General features: G+C 39.7%; 1 protein-coding gene across 2 annotated transcripts in view; it reads right to left on the bottom strand.

The window, feature by feature from the left end:
- The window catches only part of FAT3 (FAT atypical cadherin 3), a 305,554-nt gene extending 296,013 nt beyond the window's left edge, over positions 1 to 9,541 (bottom strand). For both annotated transcript variants that reach the window (XM_062487540.1, XM_062487541.1), the window contains exon 1: positions 6,247 to 9,541. In XM_062487540.1, coding sequence (XP_062343524.1) covers positions 6,247 to 9,541 — 3,295 coding nt within the window. The remainder of the gene's footprint in view (positions 1 to 6,246) is intronic.
- Positions 9,542 to 17,485: the final 7,944 nt, after the last annotated feature.

Genomic DNA, 17,485 nt, shown 5'->3' with positions numbered 1-17,485 from the left:
GAGGGCTGATGATTTTGTCATGAGTGCCTGCTCCAAGTGCCTCCCCTGTCAACTACCCTCTTTTCCCATGCCACCTCCCAGCAACACCCCCTGGCCCTTCTCTTGCAGTATGGCTTGAAGTTACCTTGAAAAAATGGACTTAGAAGCCTGGGATAATAAAGAGGCTCCAAAATACTGGCTCTGAATAATGAAATCTGCCTACACTCTCCAGGAAGATGAAGAACATCTGTAATATTAGTGTCTCCAAACTCTACAGTGAATTAAATTCTGCCAGTTAGTCCACCCAGATCCACCCACTAGCTCCTACACACCTCCATAAAATTAAACAGTTGAGAGGGAGAAAAACATGTTCCACAAATGATTTTCATTTTACTTTAGTTTGTTTCAGGGAAACCCTAGCAATGGTCCCACATAAATATTTATCAAACCACTCAAATTGTAGTAAATTAAAGGATACTCCAACCTGCATACACAGTAACTGAAAACTATTTTAGGAGAGAGCGACAAGATGCAAGGAATCTGAAGCAGTAAATTTATTCCTTTCTGCCAAATAGATGGTACAGTGCAGGCAGGTCTGGTTTATTGTAAACTATAATCTGGTGTTTCTAGTTTCCATTATGAGTCATTTGAAGCCACGATTAGGGTTTCCCAGCACCAACTGCCTTCTCTAGCCACAGTTTGTCAGGAATTTCTATCACTTATGAGGAGACCAATTAGAAGATCAGACCACCATCCTTAGCACCATACATAAACCCATGGAGTCTGTAATAATTTGAACTCTATCTCCATTTGTCAGTACCTTTAAGCTTTCAGCACTGTGAAAGACAGGACTGGGTTGTTAATGTGAATTTCAGGGATGAAACACCAAAAGATATTAAGTTTACAGGGTCATCTACAAGCTTGCATTCTTATCAGAGGTACTTTACATGGGGAGAAATTAGTGTCAGCTAACGCCTAAATTAAATTTCTGTTGAAAATTAGGAAACTCAGGCTCCTGAATAACCCTAGGAAATAAGTAAGTTTTGAAAGCATTCCGTAAGTCCGTGCTCATGGGCTTTGCAAGAACATTTAAGGTCCCATAAGCATTTCATTAATACTACTGTTTTATCTTCATGTTTAATTTCAGTGGGACTTAGGATGTCCCTATGCTTTCTTGGGAATAAGTAAAAAACTTGTAACTTCAGTTTTCCCAGCTGTGGAGTTAGTAATTCCTTGCATGTTAAGATGCTGCTCCACCAAATCTGACAAGTCCTGCAGAAGCCTCTGGAGCAGAAGATGCTGATTTTGTCTCATCTCTCTCCTCCTCTAGAACTCACTGTGATCATTTCCTATTACCAGTACATCCATGGGTAGTGTAGGGTTATATATAGAAACTCTTCTAGTGCCAGGCTGTTACATTACCATGTAGAAACAGATGCCAGACTAAAAGGTGGGGCTAGAGTAGAAAATGCAGTTTAGCTGAACTACAAATCATCCAAAAGGGAGGAGAAGGATCCCAGCATTTAGGCCTGATCTCATCTAATTCAACCTTTCAAGAAGTCAGGAACTCCCACTAGTTGTTCAAATCTCCACTGCAGCCAGCAAAGAGGTTCTGATAGATGGCATTTAGTCTCCCAAGGCACATGATATCATAAACCCGTACGCTTTGTTGGACTCACCACCAACTCACGAAATAACAAAAATACACCACTTTGCTGTGGTATAGGCACTATGAGGGTATACGCACCGAAGCTAAGAAAATCCAGGTTTTTAATTGAAAAAAAAAAAAAATTTAGCAGTGTCAGCAGTGTAGGACCTCTGACAGAGACCATTTCCACAAGAGCAGTCGTAACTATTAGAGCTAACCTGTGATGGAAACTCTGAGCACACTCTCATCCCACACAACTTTTTACCACTTCTCTGCTCATATTGTGTCACAACAATCTGGAGCTATAAAAATGGGTTTTACACAACTTTCTTCTAAGGAACTGCAATTAGCAGACTGGCAAAGAGAGTGGAGATGTACACCAGGCAGGAAGCAATAATCAAGATGAGGAAATGGCTCCAGCTTCTTTGTAGCACCAGAAAAGCACAAGTGGAAAGTTAGTAGTCACTTCTGCAAGATCAAAATATCAGATATTGATAAATTTCTGTAGATAGAAAAGCAGGTAGGATGCTCTAACATGGCATTGTCAGAAAATGAAAAATCATAAACTATTATTTAAATTACTCTCACCTCTATTTTATTAAAAACCTTTTTTCTACTTTTTATTTCTAGAATTACACTTATATGTGGGTTTTGGAATGAAAGGTAACTCTCAAAAATTACATTAAAACCATGAATCTGGTAGAGAGGAGTCAAAACAAATTACCTAGCATTAAGGCTACAGTATATCTTGTTCACAGTTAACAGGGATGGGCTACATCTTAACAAAGCAAAGGACTCAGTTTAGACCTCTACCTGAGCTAGTCTCACAAAGACCTTTACACATTTTTAGAGCATGATTCACCCAACTTATTTCATATTTTTACATTAGGGTGAAATTAATAATGTCTCTCTGTTGCCTGTTTCCTCCTGTTGATTTGAAGAAGCTTGCAGTGACTACATATCTGGATTCCAAGGGAAAAAAAAAAAGAGACAGAAGGATCACATTACATGTTCCTCAGTACAAGGATTTTAAATGGCATGTTTGCAACATTCATATCAACAGTCAATAAATTTTAAAAAAGAGTAAAAAAAGTTCCACCATCTTTTTTAACCTCTAGAAAACTCTGAAACCAGATTTTTAGCTATGCATCATGACTGACTTCTAAACCCATAAGAAATTTCATTTTCTATCTAGGTAATAGGAAACCACAGATGGAGTTGAAAGGTCAGGAACCACAGAAATCCACTTCAGGAGACTTTCTATTAATTTACAGATTTATACTGGCTCTGACTCCTGGAAATGGAAAGTAAATCCACTGAAGTAAATCTGGAAGTGATTCACACTTCTAGCTGGCAAATACTTGCTATGCTTCCAGTTACCACCACGTATGAACTGGCATATTTATAGCAGTGAATGCTGTAACAACAATTATCTTCCAAACTAACTCTGTATGACACGAGGCAAAGAGTAGCACTGTCAGAAGGGAATTCCAGGCTCACACCCATGGTATAACTCCAAACTACAACAGCATCCAGATCTGCACATTTACACACTGTAGAAAGATCCATAAGGACCAATACAAGAGAAGACTCCCAAGCTCGTGGACTCCACTGTTCTGACCTGAATGGAGAGTAGTCTGCTGTGGAACCCACATAAAAAGCCAAATCAAGCTTGGTGGAGACAGATCACAGTACCACAGAATCATTTAACTTTGACAAGACCTCCAAGATCACGGAATCCAACCATTAACCCAGCACTGCAAGTCCACCACTAAGCCACGGCCGTGAGTGCAACATCCGCACATCTTTTTTGAACACTTTCAGAGATGGTGATTCCACCACATCCCTCACAACACTTTCAGCTAATAAATTTCCACTAATACTTAATCTAAACCTCTCCTGGCCATTTCTTCTTGTCCTGACACTTGTTACTTGGAGCAGACTGAATCCCAGCTCACTACAAGCTCCTTTCAGGCAGTTGGAGAGAGGGAAGATCTCCCCGAGCCTTGTTTTTTCCACATGCACTATTATGCTCCTATACACGTCTGTAGTGTAAGAAGAAGGGGCCACCATGACAACTAAAGTGCAGCTGCATGGTGTAGTGTGCATCCATCATGAAGGCCTGCTTCTACTCATTTCAACTCCTCAGAATCAGTGTGCCTCAGGGAGAAAAAGCACATCTCACACAACACACAGGGCAACACCATTAACGTGCAATATTTCAGAAAAATAAAAATAATACACTTGAGCTGAATTTCGCTGAAAGCACAGACTTGCTTGCAGTCCAGCCTGCTCATATATCAGGATGAATTTGGCCCAGTTTATATCCTAATGATTATAATGGATGCTGCAGTCATCTTTTCATTTAGGCAGCAGCCAAAAATATTGATTCGTTGTACTTCACACTCCTGCTTACCTTCACAAATTTCAGGAGAGACGGTACATAAGCCAATAGAGTTGGTCAGTTTAAAAGTGACTAATGAACTGCACTGAAAGTAAATAAACAGCTATCTCTTTATAAATTAATTCAATATGTGACTTAAGCCCTTTTCTACAGCTAGAAAGCTGCTTCATCATTCAGCAGCATTTAAGTTGCCACCAGTTCAATAGCAGAATATTAATGTTGCATTCTATTTGACACAGAAGGTCAAATCCTGCATTCAGCTTACAACACCGTGACCTGGAGTAACCCTGAAGCCCTGCCCTCCACATCACCCTGGCTGTAGCTCTGCACCCAAAGTGTTCTTCAAACTACTTTCCAGAAGGCTTACATGGTATTGAGCATTTGGGGAAATCAGAAACAAGAATCCCAAATCTTTTGTTCTGCTGGATTATCAAGTCTCTTCTGGAATGATAAAGTGAAACTGCACATTGGTTCATTTTCATTTAACATTCATGAAAGAGTGAAAAGCAGAAAAAAATATTTGCATCTTGTAAAATTTGGGGCTTCTTTTGCCTCCACAAAATATATTATTACAATTTTGGAAAGAAATAAAGAAAGCATATTTTATGTGGACCACTGAGTACAATTTCCACTCATGTTAAAACATGATTTGTGCTTTACTGAACAAGAGACACAACTTATTCTAGGCCATCACCTCTACTAGTGCAGGCACAGCTTATTAGAAAACCTGGTTATTTTACTTAAGAGTGACATGTCCTGAGTTACTTTTCCTACCAGCTCTTTTAAATTCAGTAAACGTCGAATGCTGAGATTTCTGCATCAATACTGCAGCATTTGCACCAATCTCCCAACGCTTTATAAGGAACCCATTGAGATGAAGTTGATGCTACTTAATAAGTAGACAGGACAAAATTTTCAAATGCAGGAGCTTAATATTTAAACACATGTCCGAATGTCTAAATAATGTTGCCTGAATGCCTTCCGCTACTATCAGCACTGCAGGATATGTGAGTTCCTAACGTTTCTGGAAATTACACTAAGTGCCCTCTTGACTTCTGACACTCTAGTCTGATGTTTCTGGACATGAGGTTTTGACTGCAGTCATCTGTGTACAGCTGCAGCAGCAAGGTTGTAGCAAAAATGGAATAAAAATATTTTTCTCTGCTTGTACTTAGATGAGAGCCACAGCATTTGTAATGTCGTCTGTTTTTCATAATGTTCAGTTTAGAAAGTTGACATTTGATTAAACAGTTTGAATTTGCCAAAACATACATTTTAATCTTATGTTTAATACCACATTCTCAATTAAAAGCTTCAGAAGAAGACATACAAACCACAGTAAACTCACAGACCTAACATATTTAATGTAATTGCTGAAACTGTTGACTAATATTTTCTAATTTCCTCACTACTTCTAGTGCACAGCTGCACCATTACTCCCAACAACCACCAGACATTGAAACAGCCAGTTTTTAAGTGTTTTACTAAACCCACTTTTGTATTTAGCATTTTGAACATTTTCCAATAGGGTGGTATGGTAATAAAGTTCAGCATCTGAAAGACCTTCACCATACTAACAATGCTTTCTAACACCAATGTTTATAACACTACAGCCACCAAAGGAAAGCTAGCAAAGGTCATTTAAAGATATGAACATTTCCCTGGATTTCTACCTTTTACATAAGCATACCAACACTGATAAACACCAAGCTACAATAAAGTGTATTACACAGGATGGTGTGTCATTCCAGAATAACTCCCATGAAAAATGACTCCCAGCAACAAGAACAAGACCACAATTTGGTTTTAGGACAAAATAATCTTTCTTTCATGCTCCTTATTTTCTTTCATTGGGTTTAACACTGGATTCAAGGTCATGAGTATTTTGACTCTGTGGAGGTGCCCTAAATAATTTACAGTGATCAAGAGATAATGCAGTGACTGTAAACGAGTCATTCTGTAACTATCACTGCCTTCTAAATAGAGTTATCAGACAGCCACTGAAAAGAAATGTGCATTATTTCACATCCACAGAGTGATGAATGTAGCCAGGTAATTAAATCATGCCATTGCTGTGCCTGGAAAATCCTTACTTATAATTTTATCTTGCCTGTTAAGAAGAGCTGAATTTCCTGTTAAGAGTAGAAAACAATCGTGCCTCAGCTTCGCTTTTGCAAAAAACCTCTATGAAGGAGAAATTAGAAACAAGACTCACCAGTTTCTTCATCGATGCTGAATCTCCCTAAGCCACTGCCATCCCTGATGGAATACTGGATCTCCCCATCTCTTCCAGAGTCCTCATCTCGAGCAACAACTTGCAAAACACTTGTACCAATGCGGGAGTTTTCCTTTACAGATCCCATAACAGCAAAGTCAAGAAAATAAGGGGTATAAAGATTTTCGTTAACATCCACCACTTCAACTTCAACAAAAGAAAGAGAAGAGAGAGAAACTGGGCGCCCCTTGTCCTTGGCACGCACGGTCAGGTTGTAGAACTGCTGCTTCTCGTAGTCGAGCTCCTTGTTCAGGCGGATGGCGCCGCTGGCTTTGTCAATCTCGAACCGCCCATTGTAATCATTGACCAGCGAGTAGCGGACTTGGCCTCCCAAGCCCAGGTCTGGATCGTGAGTTTCCAGCCAAGCTATGACTGTGCCAACTGGCAGGTCCTCAAGGACCTTCACGTTGTAGCTGGATGGGATAAAGGCTGGAGAGCAATCGTTAACGTCATCCAAAAAAACCTTCAGGGGCACAACAGAAAACTGCTGATGGCCACTCTCTGCTCTGTCCCTAGCCTCAATCTTCAGTGTGTAGTTTGCTTTTGCTTCCCGGTCTAGTTGATCTGCAACATACACCACTCCCGTGGAACTGTTGATAGCAAATTGATGGGTATCTGTCAGTACTGAGTAAGCCACTTCACCATTAGACCCTAGGTCTTTATCTCTGGCCTCTACCTGGATAATCTCTGTACCAAGACTTGTACTTTCTAAAATATTAACTGAGTAACTGTCCTGTAAAAAAATAGGCTTGTTATCATTTGCATCTTCGACAGTGACAGTCAGCAGTCTCCACGCAGATTTCTGTGGATTACCTAAATCATAAATTGTAATATTAAGGAGATATAGCTCTGTTTTTTCGCGGTCCAAGGGCATGAGGACACTAAGTATCCCCATCTCCATGTCAATGTTGAAACAACTATCTACATTGCCATCAGAAATTGTATAAAGTACTCTTCCATTAAAGCCTGAGTCAGCATCATAGGCTTTTATCCTCAGGATGGTGGCACCAACCGGCAAATCTTCCGAAACCTTTACATCAGTAGGAAAGGATTTGTCAAAATGAGGTGCCTGCCTGTTGACTGAATAAAAATCAAGAAAACCATCTTCCAAATTCAGCTTCACATTTGCTTTTGCCTTTTTGAGCAATTTTTCTGCTAGCTTCTGAGCAACTCTAGTTTCTCTACAGCTAAAGGTCTTTGAAGACACTTTCCCATGAACTACTGAAATATTAACAAACATAGAATCAGCAAAGTTCTCTCCATCAGTTGCTGTTATCTTAAGGCCAAAATTGCTGTTCTTTATGCCGGAGTTAACAAGAGACTTTTTAAGCTGCAGGACACCAGAGTCTGGATTTAAATAAAAAATGCCAAGCTCATTTCCAGAGATTATTTTGTACTTCACAAGCTCTAATTCATCTATGTCTATTGCAGAAACAGCAGTGATGTGACCACCAACAGGAAAATCAGATGAAATAACTCCCTGACAGGCCACTTTTTCAAAGAGGGGCTTGTTATCATTGACATTGCCTATGTATATGGTGACATTCACCTCACTTTCGTGGCGGTAGGGAGAGCCCCAGTCAGAAGCTCTCACAATGAACCTGTAGCTTTCTGGTGAGGACTCAAAATCCAGTTCTTCAGATGTGCTGATGACACCTGTAAACTGGTTTATTGTAAATGGCAGTGAGTTCAGACTGGCAATACTGTATGTGATGTATCCGTTTTCTCCCCGGTCTTCATCGACTGCTGACACTGCCAAAACGCTGGACCCCACTGGGACACTTTCATTGACAAATGAGCTGTAGAAGAGCTGCTGGAACTCTGGAGTGTGATCGTTGGCATCCTCTAACCTGACAGTAACCTGTGCTTTTAAATCACCACCTTTGTTTGCATATACTTCTAATTCATAGAGGTCCTTCTCGATGATTTTCAAAGGACGAGCAGTAGTAATAAGGCCTGTGTTGGGATTAATCTTAAAATACTCAGCATCCTCACTTGGAGATATTCTGTATTCCACACCCTGTGGCTCAGGCATCAGCTTAACTACTGCAACCACCACAGCAGGAGGTGAAAATTCACTGATCAGAATATCATATGCTTCTTTTTCAAACTTCAGGGGGATACTTTCCTTCTTGGGACTAGCAATATGGACCAGTCTGACCGCAGAAAATTTCTGAGGAGATCCTTTGTCCTTAGCTTGGAGAGTGAGGTTGTAACCATAAGGGAAGCTGTCCCAATCAACAGGCTTTCTTTCCTTGATTTTATACTCATTCATCCATTTCCCTTCTTTAGTCAGAAAGAATTGTTCTAGAGGATCTCCAGCCACAATAGCAACAGATTCTATTTCTCCATTAGCTCCTTCATCTAGGTCATCAACGTTAACAACTGCATAGGTAGGTTCCTTGTCTGATGGGAAAGGAATGTGGGTTACTACACTTATTGTTGGGGCATGTTCATTTATACGTTCAATGTGAACATAAAGCTTGGCAGTGCTGCTTACACCATTGTTTCCATAAAGCTTCATCCCACGGTCCACTGCCAAAATCTCAAGGTCATATCTGTTTTTCTCATCGTAATTTAAGCGGCCACTTAGGGAGATAACACCACTTGTAGGATGAACTGAGAAGAGATCAACTTTATTTTTAAAGTAGTAATAAAATTCACCATTGGACCCAATATCTGCATCTGTTGCAGTCACCTGTGCAATGCTAGTCCTTAAGGGAGTGCTTTCTGCTATCGTGACAGAGTACGTGGTTGGTGAAAACAGAGGTCTTAGGTCATTCATATCCAAAACCTGGATGTTCACTTTTGTCCATGCTTCCAAGTCCTCTCCTCTGACAGACCCTTTTACCATCAATAAATAATTATCCTGGATTTCTCTGTTCAATATAGCAGAATTCCCACCTTTAGTCCTTATCCTGAGGAAGCAGAAGTCAGCAATGATGACTTCCTCTGCTTTAAAAAAGCCCTCATCATCACCAGACACTATTTTGTATTTGATATCCCATGAAAGGTCAGCCATGGTAATGCCCATCCTCGTCTGACTGTTGACATAGGTCCTGGCTGCAGAATTCTCGTACACCGTGGCATTGTAAGTGGAATGTGTGAAGTGAAAGCCAAGCGGCACAGTCCCGTGAGCCACCTGGCAAATGGAGGCCAGGAACTTGACAATCAGAAGGGCAAGGCATGACGGAGGTAGCCGTGAGCCTGACCAGCGGCCCATATTCACATCCATCACATCATTCTTTCACCCTGTGACAGAGAGAGAAAACAGGACACACTTAAGCATGAGGTAAAAACTGTATTGTGAAGTGACATGTCAAGATTACTCACCAAATTTCTAATTGAATTGCTCTTACATGGATTTTACTTTCACCGTGTATTTAACATAATAGAAAGGGAGAACACTATGCACACACACACAATCACACCAGCTCTGGGTATTTTCACACTTGTCTGAGCAGTATTTATGCACGTGCACATATATGCACATACATATATAACTACATATATGTACGTATGCACACTTTTTTAGCATAAAAGACTGTACCACATCCATATACACATGCACAGAGTACAGAATAATAATGACAGTGAAAAAAACCAGAATCCACCACACATATTTGTATAAATTTATATAGAAATATGAAATACATACAGAAATTATTTTTTCTTATTTATCAGCAGCACCAACTAAGCCTAAACTTGTTTATTTTCAGAACATATTGAAAAATTCATTTTCAGTCCCAGCGTTTGGAAGAGAGACAGGATTTTAATATGTACGTAGCGCTGTTATAGTCAAATGTTCCTTTTTTATTTTTTATGGTCAGTTAAGAATGATGAAATCTGAGCCACCAAGAACAAGTAGAATAAGGAAGTCATTATGCAGTCATTACTTTAAATACAGATACCTTTAGAAAAGGCTCAGTGCCTCACTTCAAGAATCTAAATTGTGAGGTTAAGCAGAGACAGAGTTAAGTGGAGGCACTGGCTGAAGGTTGCTGGAGGGTACTGCAGAAGCTGGGAGCCAAGTCCTGCTTATCACTTCCTCCTTGAAGGCAGAGGAAAGGAGACTGAGGAAACTACGCAGGTGTTACCATAAGGCAGTGGGTATCTTTGTTAGATGAGAGTACATGCTCTGCTACTTGTGAAAATCATAAAAATCGATTTTAAAAGGCAATTATGGAAAGACCCACTGCATGCATACGTTGTTCTCACTGTCATTTAAAAGCTAGTTGAAAACGTCGTTTTCTCCAAGCTAGAATACAGGGAGGAAAAGGATAGGAAAAGCTGTCAATGATAGAGGTTAATTTAAACTTCCAACAAAATTTCAACTTCCCCAAGGAGATTTATAAATTGCATGCAAGTTTTGAAATACGAATTTATATTAGTTTTCACTTCCAGTGTAATGGAGGGATTACTGCAGTTTCAGTACTAACAACAAACAGTTTATCATACTGATGGTGAAATGTCCACACACCACAGTCAACCTCCTGATCCCACAGTCTATATCCCATCATTTAACACACTGATCAATTTGGTCAATCATCCCAAGTGTTTGTCAAAGCAGTCATCTTTCAATACACTTATTTTCACATGCAGTTCTCCCCCTGTCTTTATTCCTTCTTATTTTCTTTTCTATTATATTAAAAAAAAAACCACAAAACAAGAAGAAGAAAGAAAAAAAGAAATAAACTTTTTTAAAGAGAATAAAAGTGTAAGATTGTATCACCTTCTGGACCTGCATTCCCCATTAGCCAGCAAATTTCACATGTGGCAGCTCCTCTTCTGAATATGCCCACTCAATTATTGTGCACATAGCATTTGAGTCCTATGAATAACAACTTGTTCCATACAGTTCATACATCAAATAAGCACAATTCTCCAATATGCTTTGTGTACGTGAGGGAAAGAGGTCTCCCCATGCTCAAGTAAACCTCCAGCACAGCCAGGATGGTATGCTTCCACTTTATCTATGAAAGGTGATTTTATTGCTGTTGCCATTTCACTCAGCTGAAAGACCAGCAGTGGCACCTTGTTCTTCAGCACAACTAACATTCATCAATTTAATCCACCACTATGAAAATATCAAAGTCCCTTATTTTCATGGGGCTTTCTTTATGTGATCACTTTTGAGTACTGACACTAAAAGCTGTTGCTTCAGACTAGTGTGGAAGATGATGCTAGTTGGTACTGCTGCCTCTCATAAAGAGCACTTCAGCATCCTTTCGCTATACCTCAATACCTGTCTCTGTCCCTGCTGAGAGAGAAAATTATTGCTGGCTTACAGAAGGGACTGATGTTACGTTTATTATGAGCACCTAGAGTTCTTTCCCCATGGTAACTTCCTAGAAATTCATTTACCTATTCTTTGAAGTAAGGAAATGAATTATCTTATCCTATTTAGGTCTCATTTGGTGGTCTAGTTTCTCCTGTCCATGAAATAGTTCAGCAGGAGCCGGCTTCTCTCCATCTTTCAGGATCATCAACATCAGGTTTTCAAGTTCAGCATAACTGGCCATCAGTTTTCCTGAGAGTATCACTGCTGCAAAAAAAACTTATTTGAAACTTTACTTTCAGCCCTACCCAAGCTTACAGACTGCTGTGGTAGACAGGCATCAAAGTAGACATTTACAAAGCTCTGTGATTAGAGGAACCTAATGAAAAAGTTGTGTATATCCTAAGCAATGTGACAACCTTATGCTTCTATTCCATTTATCTTACAATTCTTAAAGAAAGCTGGGGATAAGACCTAATCTCAAATACACTGCTGCAAACCCAGTCATGCCAATAGTCCACAAAGTTTCAGAGGTTCAGTGCAATCACTATCAGTCCTGAAACACTAAATTCCACCTAGAAGCAGCATATGTATATGTGTGTGTGTGCTACTGAAAGCATGTTTTAGCTATGTGTACGTATGTATACACAGACAAGCAGAAAGTGTATTTTTAGGTAGAATTTCATGGTTGGCACTGGAAAGATTGGACCTTCATATCAAGCAGCACTTTTAGAGTTTGATTTAATTTCAAATACAGTATGCAGAGTTGTAACAAGCACCCCATTGAAGTTATTCATCGATCCATATATTTATATGGATATCATCATTATATTATATGAAAGTCCCAATGGAAGAGCTATTAAGCTGCCAGTTGGGCAAACCAAGAATACTTTATTAATTTACTGAATTCCTTTTTTCTGGGATATTTGTTTTCAAGGGTTCATAATACATACATACTTAACACACAGGAAATGTAATGAGATAGGTTACAGAAACAAAGTACAAAGCAACCCACCATAAATTAGGAGGCATTTCTTTAAATGCACTTCTTGTCAAAAAATGTTATATTTAGAGTGAAGAGAAAGGTTGTGATTACTTTTGCTTGACTTTAAAATGTTTGGACAGGAGCCACTAAAAAAAATTCCCTAGTAATGCTCAACATGGTTACCATGAAGGAAAAAAAAAAAAGAAAAAATAAAGGAAATTAAAGTAAAATGAATCAGGGGTTAAAGGAAAAGGTAAAAACTTTCTGAGAAAGAAAAACTGGTCTACAACAGCAGCAGAGATTAAAAGGAAACAACTCCCTTTTAACTACCTAAGGAGGTGAAAAAATAAAACAATATAGGAGACTAGAATCTTTTTACTCTAGCTCTCATTAAATACTCTGACCTTGAAGTGGGAAGGGAAAAAAGGAAAAATAAAACAGTATGTCTTGATTTTTAATACTCTTTAAAATAAACTTGAACATCATGGAGAACTCTATGATTTTAAATTCAGTTCATTATTTGAGTCATTTTTCTTTTCTCCTTGAATGAAAACTAATGATGGGACCCAAATCTTGTAGAACAGCTGCAAGGACCTGTAGGTGGCTGGTGCTCCTTAGAGGAATTGAGAGAGGTATGATCATCAGCCCTTTATCTCATCTTTGCTCTGGCAACCACCAGTCTGGGATGCATCCAAACATAACACCCCACCAGACAGAGAAGAAATACTGAAGTCCTAGGAACTGCCAGGACTTCTGCACACCAAAAATGTGTCTCTAACACAATGTGCAGATATGAAACAAGTGCTATCTGTTCCTTGGTTTGACTCCTTCTCCCTAGGCTAATTTTTCTAATTCCAAAGACCTCCACAACATAAAATACTTGAAAAAGAAAACAGCACATATCTCTCTTGGGTAAACAAGAGCCAAAAGGACTTTTATAGAATGTAAGGAATACAGCAGGCAAATTACTTCAGCAAACAAGAGGAATGAGCTTTTAGCAGGCCACAGAAAGGATAAAGGAAGAGCCTTCTCTTCTGTCCCTGCTTTGCCTCCAAGCCCAGGTATATTCTGAGAGCATGTTTCCAGCTGGCCATCAGGCAAATTAATTCAGACAATGTGACTAGCTAATACAAAACAACCATTAAAGACTTTTGTACATGTCCTTTTAAGACAGAAGATATCCATCTGTGCTTTAACTTCCAGCTTCACTCAGCAAAGGCTGAAGAACCCAGAAGAGCCCACATTAGGTCCTCTGAGCTATGAGGAGAAAAAAGTTTCTTGATTTCAGATAAATTTCTGAGAGTCAAAGTATTTATGCACCCCCATGTATGGGGGGAAAAAAAAAAAAGGGTCAAGAAACCTTGATTGAAAGGTTTTCATCTTAATTTGCATTTCTCCTGGTGGAGCTGGAAGTGTGTCTCCTCCCACAGGACAGGACTGGAGACCTCACAGCATGGACAAACAGTACAATTTCAAATTACTACTGTTTCCTTGAGAGAGCTGTCACAGTTCTCTTTCAAATGGTAGCTATTTAAATGTTACTAAATAAGCAGCTTTTCAGCGAAAAAGGTATATTTGAAAATATAAAATTAATTTTAGGAAGCAGAAGAACAATAACATCACATCACCTGAAGTCTAAACAGTACGCAGAGAAGTCGCATCTGCTGCAGAACAGAACCTCTCAATTTCTTGGGAAGTGGCCTTCATCTTTCAGTGAAGCTCCTGACATTTAAACACCAACATCAAAAACAGTCAATCTATTCTCATGATCTAACCATCAAAACACAAGGCATGAAACCTCTTCTCAGTATTCTTTTCTATTAACAACAGCAATTTGACTACAGAAAGAAATTTTGACTACTACATGGCCTGCATGAACAGGCCATGAGGATCTGCAAAAAGGATACAAGGAGGATTTCAAAGCATTGTGGTAGGTTTGCAGTTGTCACCTAGGAAAGGCTTGCATCAAGCTGCACCAGTGATAGAAAAAAACCTACAAATCTGTTTTCAATATTGCAACCAGGAGGTGACAGCCCATGTACATCAGTGCCCTCTTGGAGGAAGTCTCTTTCATAGCACAGAACCACTGAAAACTCTTCCTAACTCACATAGATTATTATTTAGGCATATGGAAGATATTGATCAAGGAGCTTAAAGACCAAGATGTCATTCTACCTGCAAAGCTGAAGCACAGACTAGAGAGAGACACAGATTTTTAAACTCTCCTCTCATTACACAGGCAATATCACTAGCATGTTGTCAAATGAATATTGTGTAAGCGAAAAAAGCATTTTGAACAACATTTCCCCTAGCCAGACAACTTCTTTGCACTCCACAGTAATTCACCTTGTTAGGAAAGGCTAACAATTTACTGGCCAGGAAAAGAAATCAGAATACAGAATAAGAATTTAAAACTTGTGCCATACAGAAATGAGTTAAAGATTTATGTTCAAATCTAGGCAGAAGGTGAAAAAAACCCCTTACTGACACCGACAGATTTACAACAGGAGATATATTCATGGAGCTACATGCTCCCTGATGAGCACAAAGATCTGCTTTTCCATATATATGATTATACCATGATGTGTTTATCCCCAAAAGAGAAGGTGAAGACAAAATGATCATTTCTGCAGAGTAAGCCCTTGCAAGAGACAGCACTATAAATCCTAACCTTTCTCAGAGCTGCAAATCCTCCTGCTGCCTGCATGTCATTCCACACGGGAGACAGGCTGCTCAGCGTGCAGCAAGTGTAATTCAGGCCGTCCCTAGGAAGTGAAGATTTAGCCACCCAGCCGTATGTTATGAATAACTTTGTTTTGCTAGCAGGTGCTGGGGATTTTTTCCATACAACACCAATCTTTGCCAAGTATCAGTTCATCAGCAAATGCTTCCACTTGCGAGCAGGAGCCGAACATCATTTTTCTTCCCAAAGGAAGGGTGCAAAGGGTCTGCTGGACTCTCCCTTTCCCCTCGAGAATGAAACATAGCTTGAGGAAAATGTAGGAGGAGGGGGGAGGAATAATTTGCCGCCATGTGAGATCTGTCAAAAGTGAATTCCTGGGAGCCACCTTACAAAGGATTTGAGTTTTTCCCTTGGTGGTCTGCCTCCAGGGAAACAAAGGCTGCTATCCAGTTTTCATGCTTTGTGTATCTCAAACCCCCCTGGTTCCTGCTTCTTAGTCACTGTAAAATGAGGATGCTTTGGGGCAGTTTCAAAATGAAACAGTTATTTTCATGGGGGCTTCCTCATGGAACACACTCAATGATACTATTTCTTGCCTATCTGGCCTTTCTTTCTTTCCCCCCTTATGTTTTAGGCATAAATCTACTTTGACCCCCATCCAAGGAGTCCTAGCTTAATGAGTCCCACTCCTGTCGCTGCTGGTCTTTCCCCAGCTCTCCCTTCACAAGTAAATTTGGATCCCCTTCAAACAGCCACCTTTTTACAGAGCTGCACCTCTGATCCTTAGGGGCAAGAGCTCTACTCTCATACCCAGAGGCAGCTAAGGATGTGGTGCAGGACCACAGCCCGCTATGGGGCACATTCTAGCTGCATACAGCAGGACTTGAGCAGTGATTTATTTGACTGGGCTTTTTGCAACTCTGCCCTTACCATAATGCAAATAATAGTGTGAATAATGCTAATAAGACCTAAATAATAATAATAGTAATAGTAATAATAATTAAAAAAAAAATAAAAATATTGAGACAAGATAGTTTTGTACAAAACCCTAAAGCAATCTGAATCTCAACTTTCTACAATACCTGCTATGAAACACAGCAATGAAACAGGCACTTTTTGAGCTGCAGCACCGATGTGAAGGTGATGTACCTGCAGCTAAAAAAGCATATTCCACCTTTGCCACACAAGGTTCGGTTCCCACCATGAACTCTCTTCCACAGTTGTTTTCCTGCAAACTCACACCCCCCCAGTCCCAGCTGCTGCTGGTTGCTGCCTCCAGTCTGCTCTGTGTTTGGGATACTGCACATACTCCTTCTGACAGCTTGCAGAGGCTTGCATAAACTATTTGGATACAGTTTACAGTAAGAAAGAAGTCCATGAGATTTACAACTACTGTTTTCCGGGCCATAAATAGGTATGTAGGTATAAGGACAGCAGTAAGCTGCTTCTCTCAGATGAAAAAAATACTATATATTTCCCTCAGACACTCTGTGTGGGGAGGTAGGGCAGCTCAAATGGTCCAGACCTTTATAGATAGGCAAATGAAGGGAGATTGAAAATAGAGTTGCATATACAAAAGCTTCTTCACCATTGACAGCTCCATGTAAAACATACAAAATAAAATGGAGATTAAGGGAAAAGACTGTCAGGTGGGACTAGATGATATTTAAAGATCTCTCCCAACCCTATGATTCCATGATTATGAGATGCCAAATCAAAATCATGATAGTCCAGTAAGGATTTTACAAAGAGACTGTAGGATAAAGCTTTTTACGCTACACCAAAGAAGACATATGAATGTAGTCAGGTGCCCTCAAATAAAAACACAATGAAATGGAAGAACTACCTGAAAACTAGCTACATATTCCAGGAGGAAGGAAGGCGGGCAGGCAGGATTCCAGGAAGAAAGAGAGAAAGAAAGAAAGAGAGAAAGAAAGAAAGAGAGAAAGAAAGAAAGAGAGAAGGAAAGAAAGAGAGAAAGAAAGAAAGAGAGAAAGAAAGAAAGAGAGAAAGAAAGAAAGAAAGTTCTTCCTTGAGGCTAGGAATTGGATTATTGGTTGCAAACCAGTGCCATTTCTCTTCAAGAGATCTGTGACACACAGCAATAGAAAGAGATCATGATGGAAGTGGAAGGAGAAAATATTTTGATTGAGATCCTCAACAAGTTTGAGATTTGCGAACAAAACCTAGATTTAGCAATGAACATTTTTCTTTCGGTAGGGCAGGAATCTGC

Source organism: Cinclus cinclus, chromosome 2 (genome assembly GCF_963662255.1).
Source record: "Cinclus cinclus chromosome 2, bCinCin1.1, whole genome shotgun sequence".
NCBI lineage: Eukaryota > Metazoa > Chordata > Aves > Passeriformes > Cinclidae > Cinclus > Cinclus cinclus.
The sequence above is the reverse complement of the archived record's forward strand: the minus strand, read 5'-3'. Positions and strand labels throughout refer to the sequence as shown.